We start from the raw sequence: 14,629 nt of genomic DNA on the forward strand, positions 1-14,629 counted from the left end.
TCGCCCTGCTTATTTAACTTATATGCAGAGTACATCATGAGAAACGCCGGGTTGGATGAATCACAGGTCGGAATTAAGACTGCCAAGAGAATTATCAACAACCTCAGATACGCAGATGATACCACCCTAATGGGCGAAAGCGAAGAGGATCTAAAGAGCCTCGTGTTGAGGGTGAAAGAGGAGAGTACAAAAGCTGGTTTGAAACTCAACATTAAAAAAACTAAGATCATGGCATCTGGCCCCATCACTTCCTGGCGTATAGAAGGGGAACAAATGGAAGCAGTGACAGATTTTACTTTCTTGGGCTCCAAGATCACCGCAGACGGTGACTGTAGCCATGAAATTAAAAGACGCTTGCTCCTTGGGAGGAAAGCTATGGCAAACCTAGACAGCATAGTAAGAAGCAGAGACATCACCTTGCCAACAAAGGTCCGTCTAATCAAAGCTATGGTTTTCCCAGTAGTAACGTATGGCTGTGAGAGCTGGACTATAAGGAAGGCTGAGCGCTGAAGAATTGATGCTTTCGAACTGTGGTGCTGGAGAAGACTCTTACGAGTCCCCTGGACTGCAAGGAGGTCAAATCAGTCCATCCTAAAGGAAATCAACCCTGACTGCTCATTGGAAGGACAGACACTGAAGCTGAAGCTCAAATATTTTGGCCACCTAATGCGAAGAGAAAACTCTCTGGAAAAGACCCTGATGCTGGGAAAGACTGAAGGCAAAAGGAGAAGGGGACGGCAGAGGATGAGATGGCTAGATAGCATCACTGATGCAATGAATATGGACTTGAGCACGCTCCGGGAGAGAGCGCAGGACAGGAAGGCCTGGCGTGCTATGGTCCATGGGGTCACGAAGAGTCGGACACAACTGAACGACTGAACAACAACAACAACAAGGCAAACCTTTGGGCCCAGGGATACGTTTGGCAAGTTGAGAAAAACTCCTGGGCACCCCCACAAAATGGCTGCCATGTGAGGTTAGCTTACCAGGCAGAAGTGACAGGAGTCCCTCTTTCTTTCATTTTTTTCCTTCTTGGTGGCTGCACGCATTGCAAAGGAAAGCATCGGCCTGCACTCACCGTCTTCATTTCCTAAGGATATCCCTGGGCCCCCATGTGGGAAATGACGATGCCAGAGTTTGGAAGCCCTCGCTTTGCTTTGAAGGAATCCTACCTACCAGGAAGGAAATTTCTGAATTAAACATTCAGGAGGGATAGGGAACCTTGGGCGCACTGAGGCCTGGGGCATAACTTTGCCTACCCGCTAACTTTGCCTACCCGCTTTTGGTTGGTTTACCCCATCTGCATTTTGCCTCCACTTCCTCTATTGTCTCCCTTATGTCTGTTTTTTTGTTGTAAGCCCCTTGGGGCAGAGACCTGTTCTCTCATACAGTGCAAGTTCCTCCTTTAAAAAAAAAAAAGCCCTCTTTGCTTCTTGGAACCAAACTTGCACAGACGAGACTGTTGGGACACGATTTCCACTGCCTAATTGAAGCAAGCAAGGCACCTAGAATATGAGTTGACCTAACCACAGGGCACTCCGGGGTTGAGCTGGTCTGCAGCCAAGTTTGAAAGCAGGGCACAGACTCCTGCTTGAACTTCGACCTGTTCTCACATGCTCTACCTTGGCATGGCACCCTGGTTTCCGCAGCCATGGGGGATGCAGCCTGCCCCTCTGTGCTTCGTCACGGGTTCGGACTGGCTGTAAATGTATAATCCTTCCAGTTCTCTCCGCTTGGCAACGTTGCGATTCATATCTTGATCGGCTGGTGTGACGGACAGCCCAGTGAGGTCCAGGGATGGGATCGGAGGATGAAAAGCAGGGAGATTACTGGGAGGGAGGGGGAATGCGTCCTTGGAAACAGGCTCCAGGAAATATGTTAAAGTTCACATCTCTCTTTGCTCTTTTATCTCAAGGCCTGCAACCTTGAGCTCCCAAGCAGCCAGGCACCTTGGCCAAGTTAACCTGGTAAATGCCAAAAATACCTGGTGAGACCCCCAAACAGTTAAATTGGATTCAGTTGCCTGTGTTGTTGGAAAGGTCATGCTATACCAGAGATGCAGAACCTCAGGTCTGGGGGCCACATCCAATCTTCCTGGGGTCTCCATCTGGCCCTCTGGGTTTCCCCAGAGGGCCATGCCCCCTTTCCCTGGCCCCACTGCATTTTCCCCAAGCTCCTATCGATGGGTGGTTTCCCAGCTGTTCTGCAGTTTTTTCCTCATTCTAAAAGGTTGAAATCCCTCTCCTAAGGCTCAGTGACTGGCAGGAAGAGCTTGAAGCTAAATTGTGCTGTTATTTTTGGCCCCACCCCTTTTGCCGTTGGCTCTGCCCACCACTGGAATGCGGACCCCGAGAGCTTCTCCAAAATAGACTCCAGCCATCTGGCTGAAAGAGGGTATACTTTGCCACAGCGCTCTGGCCCTGGCATAGTCAAACCATCTCCTACCCATCTTTGGGTTTGGAAACTCACCACCAGGGCCCAAAGGTTTTGTTGTCCCCAAACAACTTGGGACAATCCAGATGTTCCAAAGAGCAATTGAAGGTTCTGCTGGTTCTGCTGTGATGTGCAGAGAGCCACCCGCCGTGCTCTGGCCACGATAGTGGAACCTGCGACGGCAAACGCAGTAGCCCCTTGACTTCCTTACTCCGTACGGTGGCATAAGCAGCTCTTGCCCCCTTTTTTTTAGTTCCCAAAGACCACCCGAATGGATTTGGCATCTTGAACAAGTTTCAGGCTAGCACTGAGCTAAAATCACCCCATTTGCTGCCCCATTCAGGGGCCTCAAATGCAAGAGGGCCGTTTTAGCTATTTAGGAGGGGGTAATGAATGTGAATTTTAAGAACTAGGGTGCACCACTCAATGGTGCACCTCTTGGTTCCTTGCACAGGGAATGGTTAATTTTTTCCCATGATCCCCTGGAACGACACATTGTGATGATGTCTCGGCATTCCGGGTGGAATTCTGGGTAATGAGGGGAGTTTGACAGAGCCTCCCACCAGTCGCCTCCCTTAAAATGGCAACCAGCTGTGCTGTTTCATGGCATCAATTCCAGGGAATCATTGGGAAGTAAAAACAGTGGTCAGGGCAAAGAGGGGCCAACAGCTCCCTTGAGAAAGGGTGAAATACACACACCCAGAAGAGAGAAACAATGGGGCTGGAAGCAAGACACGAAAGAGCAGGCGGTTCTGAGTGGTGTCAGCCAGACATCCTCCAGAAGAGAACATTCGGCTGAATTTGCGAGAGGGAGTCAAGGGAGAAAGAGGTGGTGAAGCTGCTGATATTTACAACCAAAAGGGTGGAGGGAAAGTTAGCAGTGGCGGGTAAGTAACAGTGGTGTAGTACAGCCAGGACGTACGAGGATGCCACAGCAGCACTTTTTGGTTAGCAGGGACGCCGACGGCACCTGCCACCTCCAGCCAACAAATTGATTGATTTGGTTGATACCCCGCCTTTCTACCAAAAATTGGCACTGAAGGCCGCTTCCCCCCCAAGCTTAGCTGCAATCCAGACAGTAGGCTGGAGTAGCGCAGGGCAGATGAATTTTCCCAGCAATGATATATTGTTCCCTGTTACGATGCAACATATTTTGGGGCGTCTTCATCTTGGAGGGGCAAATAAGAGCCATTGGCTTTCCGAAAGACCTGCTCCGGGTGGAGACGAAAACGGCTAGAACTGGGTTGTTGACATGGATCCATGCAACCGCCTGCAATTTTGGGTGCTCCTGGGGGCCGTGGCTGTGGGGACCATGACGCTGAGCGCCCGCATGTCACGCTTTACCGCTGCTCATGTGTCTCTCAGAGACCGCTGCTCGGGCTTCAACCCCTTTCTGAACTGTAGGAGTCTCATCCGGAATACATTTTACATTTCTGCCGGAATGTTTTTGTGGATTCATGGGCAAAAATGTGTGGGACCAATTAGCCCACTTTTTTTCCCTTCATCACACAGCGCAGTTGTAAGCCCCGCTCTGCGCACGCACGCACACGCTCTCTCTCTCTCTGCCTATCTCTCCCCGCCAGACCTTGGATTTAATTTTGGCTCGCTGTCACAGCGCTGTGATTTCATCCACGGCCTCCAGCTGTTGGTTTCCATTGAACTCAAGTGACCTTCCTCTTTCGAAACGAGTCAAAACCTGCCTGGCTGACCGGCGGTGTTTTAGAGGCAGAGCTGGTGTGCGGATCCACAGCTAAGGTGGCTTTGGAGCCAGGGCTCCTAACTGTATGTTTGAGGCTGGGGGGTGGTATTTTCTATTGGGCTGCAAACTCCCATTGTCCTCAGCCAGTGCCGTGCTTGCTGGGCACGATGGGAGCTGTGCTCCAACTCCTCAGGAAGCTTTGGGTTGGGAAACGCCATCTCAAGGGACGGGCCCCACAATGGCATTCTTCTATTCCTCCCTGGTCTGGTGCTCTGTTATTGGTTCCGGGGCATCACGTGCACAGGAACGTACAAAGCTCAGATGCAGTACCTGAAGCCCGGGGTCCCAGTCCGGCCCCCCATGGTTTGCGAAAAGGCCACACCCGCTTTCCCTGGCCCCACACTGCTTCCCCCCAATCGCTGGGTAGTTTCCTAGCTTTTGTGGCGTTCTTTTCCCCATTCAGAAAGGTTGAGATGTTTCTCCGAATGCTCAGTTACTGGCAGTAAGAACGTTAAGGCAGAATCCTATGCCATTTTTTAGTGATATTTCTTCTTTTGATTTTAGATTCGATCGTTTACATAAACGTTGTAATTGCAATTATCTTTTAACTTGCTGGTCTGCGACCGTAATAAAACCGATTGGTTGAAATATGCATGCGTAGACAGAAAAATGTCCTGCAGGTCCCTGCATGGAGAATGCTGGGAGTTGTAGGACCTTTTCTGCCTAAACATGCATAGGATTCCGTCCGTAAGCTAAAATACACTGGTATTCTTTGTTTTTTGGCCCCGCTTTTTTTGCCTGCAGCCCTGCCCGCCACCGGAATGTGGCCCCCGAAAGCTTCTCGGGAATGGAATTCGGTCCTTGGGTTCAAAGAGTTTCAACAGCCCTGATATGAAGCTCTCCTATCCTGGCATCAGACCTTTGGCCAATAACTCTGGAGTGTCTCCATCAGAGAAGGGGTCTGTCACGCCCCCTGCCACTTGATCCTTTCTGTTGTTTCTAACTTGCTTTCGAACTGTTTTACAGGTTTCAACATCCACAGTTTTTAGACTTTTGTCGTGTTGTGAACCGCCCAGAGAGCTTTGGCTATTGGGCAGTATAGAAATGGAATCCATGAATGAGATCCTCTTAATGCGATGCTAGGGAAGGAATCTAGGAAGCAGTTGCTGCCTCCTCGATTTGTCCATCTAGGCCAAGATTGTCTACTGAGACCGGGAGTGGCCCTCCAGGGTGTCTCCGTGGAACACAGGGGCTCTACGGCTGAGCTCTGGCCCCTTACGCTCATCACAGAAAACAGTGTTCTTCAAAGTACCACAAATTCCTTCTGAGTTGATAGAATAACTAGGGTTTATGTTTACTGTTGTTGTTCGTATCAACATCATCATCATTATTATTATTATTCCTAGGGACCTTCCAGACCATCCATCTGTCGAATGGGACACACGGCTGCTCTCTGCCCTGATCCTCCAGCACATTGAAACCAACCGAATCAACCTGGTAACGAAACACCTTGAGCGTCTCGTTCTTTTAGGATCTTTTAGGATCTGCTCCTTCTGAAACCAGAGGCAGTGACGGCAATTGGCTCCCATGGCTTTTTGTCCTGACTGTTGTCCATGATAGTTATATATTGTGGGGGGAGTGGGGGTTATTTGTTGAGGGGATTAAACCCCCTCTTTCCTGCATAACCGTCGGGCAGAACGTCGGTAGAGAGACGTAACAATTTGTGCACACTGAGCGGTGAGGATGCCATTGCCTTTGCAGCCCTCGTTACAATTCCTTTTAACACCTCCGCTAGCCCCATCGCCACACACCCTTGGCTGGCACACTGTGTGGGGTCATCCAGAGTGAGGTGATTGATGCCGAAGCGCACTGAAGCACATTGCTGTGCTTCCACCCATAGCTGCCAGTGGGTGGAACCTTTGCCTGAGTTCTGCGGTACAGTGGCATGAAATGAATAGCTCTCCATTTCAGCGGTGCAACTGAGAGCCCGGGCAGGTGTGCTCTGTGGCCCGTGGTCCATGCAGCAGCACACGCAGAATTCCTCAGCATGACTGCGTCTTCTCCTGCCCTCCCAGGATGAGGTTAATGCAGCTGAGGTGGAAATAGCTCACGGAGGGGGAAATCCCTTAGACTGAACTGCAGGGGTAGGGAACCTAAGGCCCGTGCCCTTAGGTTCCCTACCTTAGGTTCCCTAACAACTCTAGTTAGGACCATCGCAGAAAAATTCTCTGTGCTTGGAAGCCAGAACCAAATTGATATGGCCATTGGAAATGTGATTTCCTGTGTGCCTGGTCAACGGAGGAAAACCCAGCTTTTCGCAGCTAGACGGTAAAGGCTGAAATGACTCCTGGCCAGTCCTTTGTCGGCCCCAAATGAACCTCAAATGGCATATGCCACTTTCTACCTGGGATCTGTCTATGTTTATGGGATGTGTATTCTGCCTTTAGCTACCAGGCAGTCATATGGCAGCTCACACAGTTATAAGACAAGAAAATACAATTTTCTTGTACATATAAAATAAACCAGCGAGATTAAACACGGTGATCAGCAGATTAAAGAAACCCAATGACTAAAAGCAGTAGTTTCTACAGAGTACAGACTCACGGACATTTTTAAAGGTGTTATTAAAAGAAAAAGATGGGGCTTTGGGGAAGGGGTGGAGGTTGGTGTCATCAGGGGAGGGGCTTTTCCCCACCTCCTGACATCATCTGGCCCACCAAATCCAGCCAGCATGACCGATCCAGTTCCCCACCCCTGGCCTATGGTCTTTTCAGGAGAGCTAGGCCTATCAACACGATGTGTAGGTGGAGGGAGAGTGTCACTTTTAACCCTGACAGGGTGCTAATTTATTGAATTATCCACAGCAGAAGGGACAGGGAGAGAGAGAAGCTTCATTGGCAGATGGATCCGTGCTTTGAAGCGCAATTTGGTGCCAGTCCATACATCGTAACTTCCTCTTTTTTCCTGTTTGCAAAAGGAGCGCAGGTGGATTTCCCTTCTCCTCTTAACATCCAAGTCAGTTCCCCCCACCCCATTTGGAAAGGGCTGCTGAGGTTGCGTTGAGCTGAGCCCCTCGCCCATTTCCCCCTCGGATGATTTTCCCCGCCCAAGCTCATTCGGACAAGGAAAACCAGCCACTCCCGCGGCAGAGCAAGTGCCGAGAAGGGAGCGCCAGGGCTCCTGTTGCACCAACAGCCGCCCCATCGGGAGAGGCCGACCTGCCGCAGCCTCTCCTTCCAGAGAACCGGTCGGACTGCTCGCCTCCCTTGGCGTGACAGAGGCAGGGGGCGCTCCTGTCTGCCGGAGGGGAGCTTTGACCGCTGACCCACTTTCGTCACCTCTTGGGAGCCAGTTTTGTTTCCAAAACAAACCGCCCAAAATCATGCGGTGGAACAAACCTTGTCGACTCACCTGCCAGGTCTCAGGCAGAGAAGAAGGGTGTTCCCCATCACCTCTGCCTTGAGCCTTTTTTAAACTGGAGGTGCAGGGGGATTGAGCCCTGGGACCTGTTGCATGCAGAGCTGACCTGGGGTCCTCCCCAGATTTTGTGATACGGTATAAAAGGGCAGCTTCCCGTGAGCTATTGAAAGCATCAGTTAATCTAGGGGCAGGGAACTTCTTTCAGCCTAAGAGCTGCATTTCATTTCGGAGAAGCTCTTGGGGGCCTTAAAAAAACAACAACAGCATATTGTCACTTCAAGTTCTTCTTGCCAGTCAGTAAGCCTCAGGAGAGGCATTTTGACCTTTTAGAATGTGGGAAAAACTGCACAAAAGCAGGGAAATCACCCACCGATGGGGTGGTTGGGGGAAAGGGGTGGTGGTCTTATGGAGAAGCCTATAAGGCCAAATTGGGACACTAGGAGGGCCAGATTTGGCCCCAGGCCTGAGGTTCCCCACCCCTAAGCTAAGTTTTCTGGATGTTCAGCCTTCTTACCAGAAAACATTGGCAGGTGATCCTAGAAATGCGTCAATATCAGGAACTTGAGCAGGGGTGGTATTCAAAGGCGGTGCCTTGGGCTGCTGAATGCCCCCCTGAGGGAGACCTACCTCACTCGACCTTCCTGAATTTGGTGTGCTCCAGCTGTTTCTGGCCTACAGTTCCTGTTGGCCAGGGGATGCTGTGAATCGGAGTCCAAAAGATCCAGAGGGCCCCAGCTTGCAGAAGGTGGTGATAAGGGGTCAAAGGCTCTTCCCATGTAGGATTTAAATGCTTTGGCTTATCATTGTATTAAAGGAAGCACCTTTGCTCCAGCCTTCGCCACCCTAGCGCCCTCCAGATGGGTTGGACTACAAGTCCCAGCATCCCCAGCCAGGGGATGCTGGGAGTTGTAGTCCAACCCATCTGGAGGGCGCCGGGTTGGCGACACCTGCTTTGCTCCTCTATGAGCAGCCCCATGGAAGCCGTGAACGTTACTCTGCAGGCAGCCCGGGTGCCGAGGCAGCGACACGCCAAGAGCGGGCTCCCTCTCCCGCCTGGAGCAGGCAGCCCTCTTGGAAGAGGCTGCGGGCCACACCCCAGCCCAGCAGCCCGGCTGCCTCGGGGTGTTTGGGCTGCTCCCCGCCTTCCTCGCCGAGAGAGATGTCCTTCCCCTTGACAGGGTGGAGAGCAGCCGGTAGCAGGCCCTTGATCCTCCCTCTCCAGCCTTTCCCCTACCGCCTCCGGGCGCGGCCTTGTGCAACCAGGACGCGGCTGGGAGGAGCCGCCCGGGCCTCAGCCTCAGCCTTGGCAGCAGCACGGCTTCTCCTCCCCTGAGGAGCCAAACCGGCCCGGCAAGGCTTTTCTGGCCCACGCCGGTTGCCACCTCAGCTCACCAAACAGCAGCGCTCGCGGACGCCACCCACCGGCACATCACAGGCTAGTTCCGTTGCCGGAAGGGGGGCTCGGGACCCGGACTTTGCGCCATTGTTTCTCCCCTGAAAGAGGGATCCAGAGCACTTTCTGGAGGCCTTTGGGGGAAGTGCCTCTTCTCAGGACGGGCTTCGCAGCCCCCGACTAGCTGCCCCGGCCTGCTGGGCGGGCCGCGCGTTCCGCCTCCGCGCCTGTGTTCCCACGGGCTGAGGCAGAGCAGGCCACAGCAGAGGCCAGTCGCATCAGGATACCGCAGGGGGCAGCAGACACGGCAGATGCGGCCCCTGGCTAGCTCAGCAGAATGGCTCTTTTGGCCTGAGGCAGCGCTTCTTGGGACGAGAAGGCAAGCCAGGCCTGTAGCCTGAGCACGCTGGGGTTGGCCCTAGGCAGCTTGGGCCCAGGATACTTAACGCCTGGCCCCACGCAATCCATGGAGATCTGCCGAGGGAACTCTGCTTTGTGCCGTCGTCTGCAGCACGGCTGATAGTTACCGGGGGGGGGGGGGGGGGCTTCTCAGCTGTGGCTCCCATATTTCACAATTCCCTCTCCCAGGGAGGGCCTCCTCCTTCCCTTGCTCCTTCCCTCTTAGTTTTTCAGAGGTTATTTCAGTGGGCCGTCAATCTTGCCCCCCCCCCCCCCCGGGCATTCCAATTAGTGGTTTTTAATCTAACATTTTGTTCTGCCCTGGTTTCCCTTAATTTGGGGGTGTTTTTTTGCTTTGTTTTACTGTTGTTGTTTTTAATTCCACCCCAAAACGCCTTTCTCTACATAAATCACTGCACCGAATCAAGCTTTTAGGATCAAGCGCCCCAGAAGCACGTGCCAGATCCCCTGAAAGCGAGGGCCCCCGGGCGTGGCGTTTAGGGGCGCTTGCTGCCCAAACCTCAGCGGCCTTCATTTCTTTTATTCCTTAGAGATGCACATCTTGCCTTTGTGCAACGTCTAGAAGGCCGCTTGCAAGAGGAATACGACAGAGCCTTTCTTTTCTTTCTTGTCTTTTTTGGTCCTCCCCCGTTCCCCCTCCCCTTCAGGTCGTGACCTTCGACGCGGGAGGGGTGAGCGGCCACGCCAACCACAGATCCCTTTACGCCGCAGTCAGGTACGGTCGACCACAGGGCCCCAGGGCCGGATTCCCTTCCGGGCAAATTCCAAAGGACACGCCCGAGGCCGCATTCTGCGCTTTCCAGGAGTATTGGGATACATAGAATCATAGAATAGTAGGGTTGGCCCTGCGTATAAAGGGAGCTCTCAAATCGGGTACAGGGTCCTCCCTTGCATGCGGAAGGTTCCCTGTCCAAGAGAAGACTCTTCTCTGCCTAATGTCGGGGAGAGATGCTGCCAGTCAGCGTCAGCAGTACTGGGCTAGGTGGGCCAATGCTCGGACTCCGTGTGAGGCAGCTCCCTGTGTCCCTGGGAGAGGCAGTGTTGGACCCCTAGAGTTGGACCGTGGCACCAAAGTCCAGGGCCCCAAAGAGCCCCTGAAAGGACCCCCAGAAAGCGGCAGCAGATGGCAGCAGAAGCGAACTCCATTTTATTCCTGTAGCCGAGACGGTGCAGTGATCGAAGGGGGCTTCAGACGCAAAGCTGCCGGCACATGCTCAGAGTGCATGAGTATATTTTTAATCGGGGTTGGCAAACATTTTTGTTGCTGTAGCTCTTGTTTTTACAGTTACACACCTTTCTTCCTCTCCCAAAGGGGCTTACGTGGCCCTCCTCTCCATTTTATCCTCACAACAACCCTGTGAGGTAAGGTGAGGCCGAATGTGTCACCATCTCCCGTTAAAAGGCTCTCAGGATGATGGGCAGGACCCTGTAGTTCATGAGCCACCCTGGAGGGCCAGTGCCGGTCAGAGGAGAAAGTACTGGCCCGGATGGGCAAAGACTTGACTTTGCATAAGGAAGCGTCCTGGGTCCCTAGTTAAATCAGTCCTTCGTTCGTTCGTTATATTTATTCCCTGCTTTTCCTCCAAGGAGCCCAAGGTGGCTTACATGGTCCCCCTCTTCCCCATTTCATCCTTACAACCGCCCTGTGAGGGAGGTGCCACTGAGAGCCAGCAACTGGCCCAAAGTCACCCACCGTGCGCATCATGGTCAAACGGGGCACTAGAACCTCGATCTCCCAAGTCCCAGTCCAATATTCTAACCACTGCCCCAGATTGGCTCTGCTGAGAACCATGAGGACGGGAATCTTTACTTTACTGTGGAAGCGAAGGGCCATAGCTCAGCGGCAGAGCCCCTGCTTTGCACGCAGAGGTCCCACATCCAATCCTGGCGTGTCCAGACAGAGCTTGAAAAAGTCTGTGAGACCCTGGCGGGTCGACGCTACTGGACTAGATGGCCTGGGATATAAGACCGCTTCCTCTGCCGCTCCTATGGCTGCTTCCTCGAGGGTGTTTCCCTGAAGCGGAGCCACAGGGCTGGACACAGCAACCCCCCAGGGAAGAAATCCTCCAGGGGGGATTGAGAAGACCCCTCCCAAAGCATCCAGGCCTTTCTCTTAGGTCTATAGATGGGAAGGAAGCTCAGTTACGTTTGCAGACACCCAGACGAGAGGTTGGCGGGGGGAGACAGCGAGCGCTTAAGCTCTTTTCCACTCCCCCAGCCCTGTCCTCGGAGCCTGTGAGTGACCAGAGCGGCTTGGCTTGGATCTTCTCCAACGAGGGGAGAGGTTGCGGCGGGCGGCTGAGCACCGTCTTCCCATTTGGGGAGTGTTTGTTTTAAAGAGCTGGGACTCGTGGCGGGGTCTGGCTCGTAAGAAGAGAAAAGTAAATGTGAGGATTTGGCAGATGGGCTCAAAACGGGGTGTGTGGGGGAATAATACGCCAGTGGGATCCGCCCCATCCCCCATGGGGCGGGGGGGGGGGGTTCCCTTAGGTGCTACCTTCTTTAACTGGAGATGCCAGCGGTTGAACCCACACTGAGCTACTGTCTCTCCCCGCAGAGGTGAAGCTGGTTAATTTTAGACCCTGGACTTTAGGATATGATGGTCCCCCTCCCCGTTAGAAGGCCATGCGCATGGCTTCAGTTGTGAATCACACAGATAACATTTCTCTCTCCCCACCCCCTCTGCAGCCGTTCCACCCGTTAGAACTGCTTCAGCATAGGGTTGCACGAGAATTTCGTTCCTGTTCAAAAATCACGTGAACATGCCTCATTCGCGATCGCGGACACAAGCAGAAACGCAACTCTTGGGAAATTTTCGCAGTTTCGCAGATTTGCTGTATCAGACCGACTGAGTCCAGGATTGCCGACCCCGTCTGGCAGGGATTCAGGCAGGATGCTTTCCTAGCCCTGCCTGGACGAGCCCAGGATCATAGCTGGGGCTTTTTGCATGCCAAGGAGGAGCCCTGCCGCTGAGCTACGCCCCTTCCTTCAAGAGAAGGCTGCCTTGGCCGTAGAACATACCCCCACTGGCTGCGTTCTTCCGCGTCCCGTTATCCCGGCCTGCCTCTGTCCCTCCCACCCTGGCTTTGGCTGCTCGTAACCCATTTTTGCACCTCTGCCCACCTGTGGCCAGTCCTCATTCCTCAAGCGCAAGCTCAATAGATCACCGGCGGTCAGCACGGGGATCAGCAAGCAGGGGTGGGGAAAGGCAGCTGCTGTCCGCCTCTGGCCCATGTCTGACGATGTGCCCCGGGGGGCAAGGCAATAAGAAACACGCTCCATAGTTCAGGGGGTTAGGTAGCTGCAACATGGACCCACATACTCATGCCGGCCTTTTAGGCCATATGGGGCATGGTGCAATGCTTTAAATGTGCAAGGGAAAAGGGCTGGTTCGAGGAGGAGGAGGAGGAGGATGCCCCCTGCTGGCCATCTATAGGCAGCATGCCAGTTGGATTTGGGAGAGGGGTATATAAAGCAGCTTCGGAGCATAGTGTTAAATTGCTGAAAGACCCACGCACGCGCGCGTGCACACACAGTCTGCTTTTTTAGCCCCTCCTCCTCCTCCTCCTCCTCCTCCTGAGTGTGTGTGCGTGGTTTACCCAGCCCCCATTTCCTTCACAACCACCCTGTGAGGTAGGCTCAGCTGCAGGGTTGGATCCAGACTTTGTCACACTTAGAGATGACTGATTTGAAATCGGTGGGACTGAAATTATTCAGGATTCATTGAAGACCCGCTTTTCTTTCAGCGGGTCTCCCTGAAGTATGACTGAGTCTGGATGATTTGAAATCGGTGATTTCTGATTTGAAATCGGTGGGACTGAAATTATTCAGGATTCATTGAAGACCCGCTTTTCTTTCAGCGGGTCTCCCTGAAGTATGACTGAGTCTGGATGCAACCTATAGAATCCCAACATTGGAAGGGACCTCGGAGGTGCTTTGGGGAAAAAACCCTGCTCAGGGTTGGCCCTGCAATGCAGGATGCAGCGACAGCATTCCTCAGAGACGGCCACACAGCTCCTGCTTAAATATCTCCAGCGAAGGAGAATGCTCCACCCCTGGAGGCAGACTGTTCTTGGAGTCAGACAGCTCTTCCCGAGAGATGCACGAATCAGCAAAAGACGAGCTTGTCAAAAGTCTCCAAGTTCCCTCTCGAAGCTCATGTTGACTCGAGTCCCTATCACGTTGCAAGCATTGCTTTTTTTCTTTTTGCACAAAAATCCGTGCATATTTTCCCAAATGTACGCATCAATTGTGCACATCTTTGAAATGTACGCATTCTTCTCCCATTGATTAAAGTGTATTTGTGTGCATTTTTCAAAAGTATGCATTTTTTCATGCTGACGGACACATTTGGGGGGGTCCGCAAATCCCATTGGAAGCTCGGAAATGTACAGACTTCAACTGCAGATTGTGTCTGAGTCCATGTTCAGTCCGGAAAGTGCGCACTTGGTAAATCCTGATTAAAAAACCAACTGAAACGAATTTCTCATACATCCCTACTCTTACCTTTAGGACATTTCTGTAATGCACCATCCGACAACGTGGTTCCTTCCAGATGGGTTGGATTACAGTGCCCACTTTCCCTAGCTGGAATGGTACCAGGTGTATAATAGTCACCTCCCTTGAAGAAAGTCCAAGTACTTGGATTTTCTACCAAGTACACCCATTTTGAGGTGGGGGGACTGCCCCATGGCATGTTGATTGACGTTGGTGCTGTTGGTCTTCCACAGGTACCTGCACACAGAGGGGAAACTTCCAGAAGGTAGGTTACAAGGCCGCCACAAATGTTTCCCCACGTGATGCGCCGTGTTACATTGTCCCTCTCCCTGCTCTTCCCTTTTGCAACGTTGAGGTCTGTGCATGAATGCTGGTTTGTAAGTCGGTTTCTATCCCGCACCTTTGGCCCTAAAGGGGGCCCTTGCAGAGCCCAACCAAAGAACGATCCCTACTGAAGCAGTAGGGTAAGGGTGGGCTGCTTTTCATGTCAGCAGTGGATGGGGTCACCCCTTTTCTCCTTCTCTCTCCCTGCCACCCCCTTTTCTTTCTCTTTCCATTATCCCCTTTTCTCTCTCTTCCTCCTCCTTCCCACTCAGTGGGCAGCCAGGGAAGCGACAGATCACTCTTGCCAGAACTCTGAACTGATCTTGTGCACAGGGCTTTTGAAATGAGTCCGAGGGCCGCATGAAATTGTCCGGGGGCTGCTTGCAGTCCTAGGGCTGCAGGAGAACGATAAAACAATCATAGGGGATAAAAAGAGTGTGACT

General features: G+C 52.7%; 1 protein-coding gene across 1 annotated transcript in view; it reads left to right on the forward strand.

Annotated features, from left to right (window-relative positions):
- The window catches only part of PIGL (phosphatidylinositol glycan anchor biosynthesis class L), a 49,290-nt gene that overhangs the window by 24,684 nt on the left and 9,977 nt on the right, over positions 1-14,629 (forward strand). The window contains exons 3-5 of the mRNA XM_084822705.1: positions 5,539-5,629; positions 10,013-10,080; positions 14,096-14,127. Of these exons, the coding sequence (XP_084678831.1) occupies positions 5,539-5,629; positions 10,013-10,080; positions 14,096-14,127 (191 nt within the window). The remainder of the gene's footprint in view (positions 1-5,538; positions 5,630-10,012; positions 10,081-14,095; positions 14,128-14,629) is intronic.

Source organism: Heloderma suspectum, chromosome 16 (assembly GCF_057233095.1).
Source record: "Heloderma suspectum isolate Gila_16-S chromosome 16, 16-S_ref, whole genome shotgun sequence".
Taxonomy (NCBI): Eukaryota; Metazoa; Chordata; class Lepidosauria; order Squamata; family Helodermatidae; genus Heloderma; species Heloderma suspectum.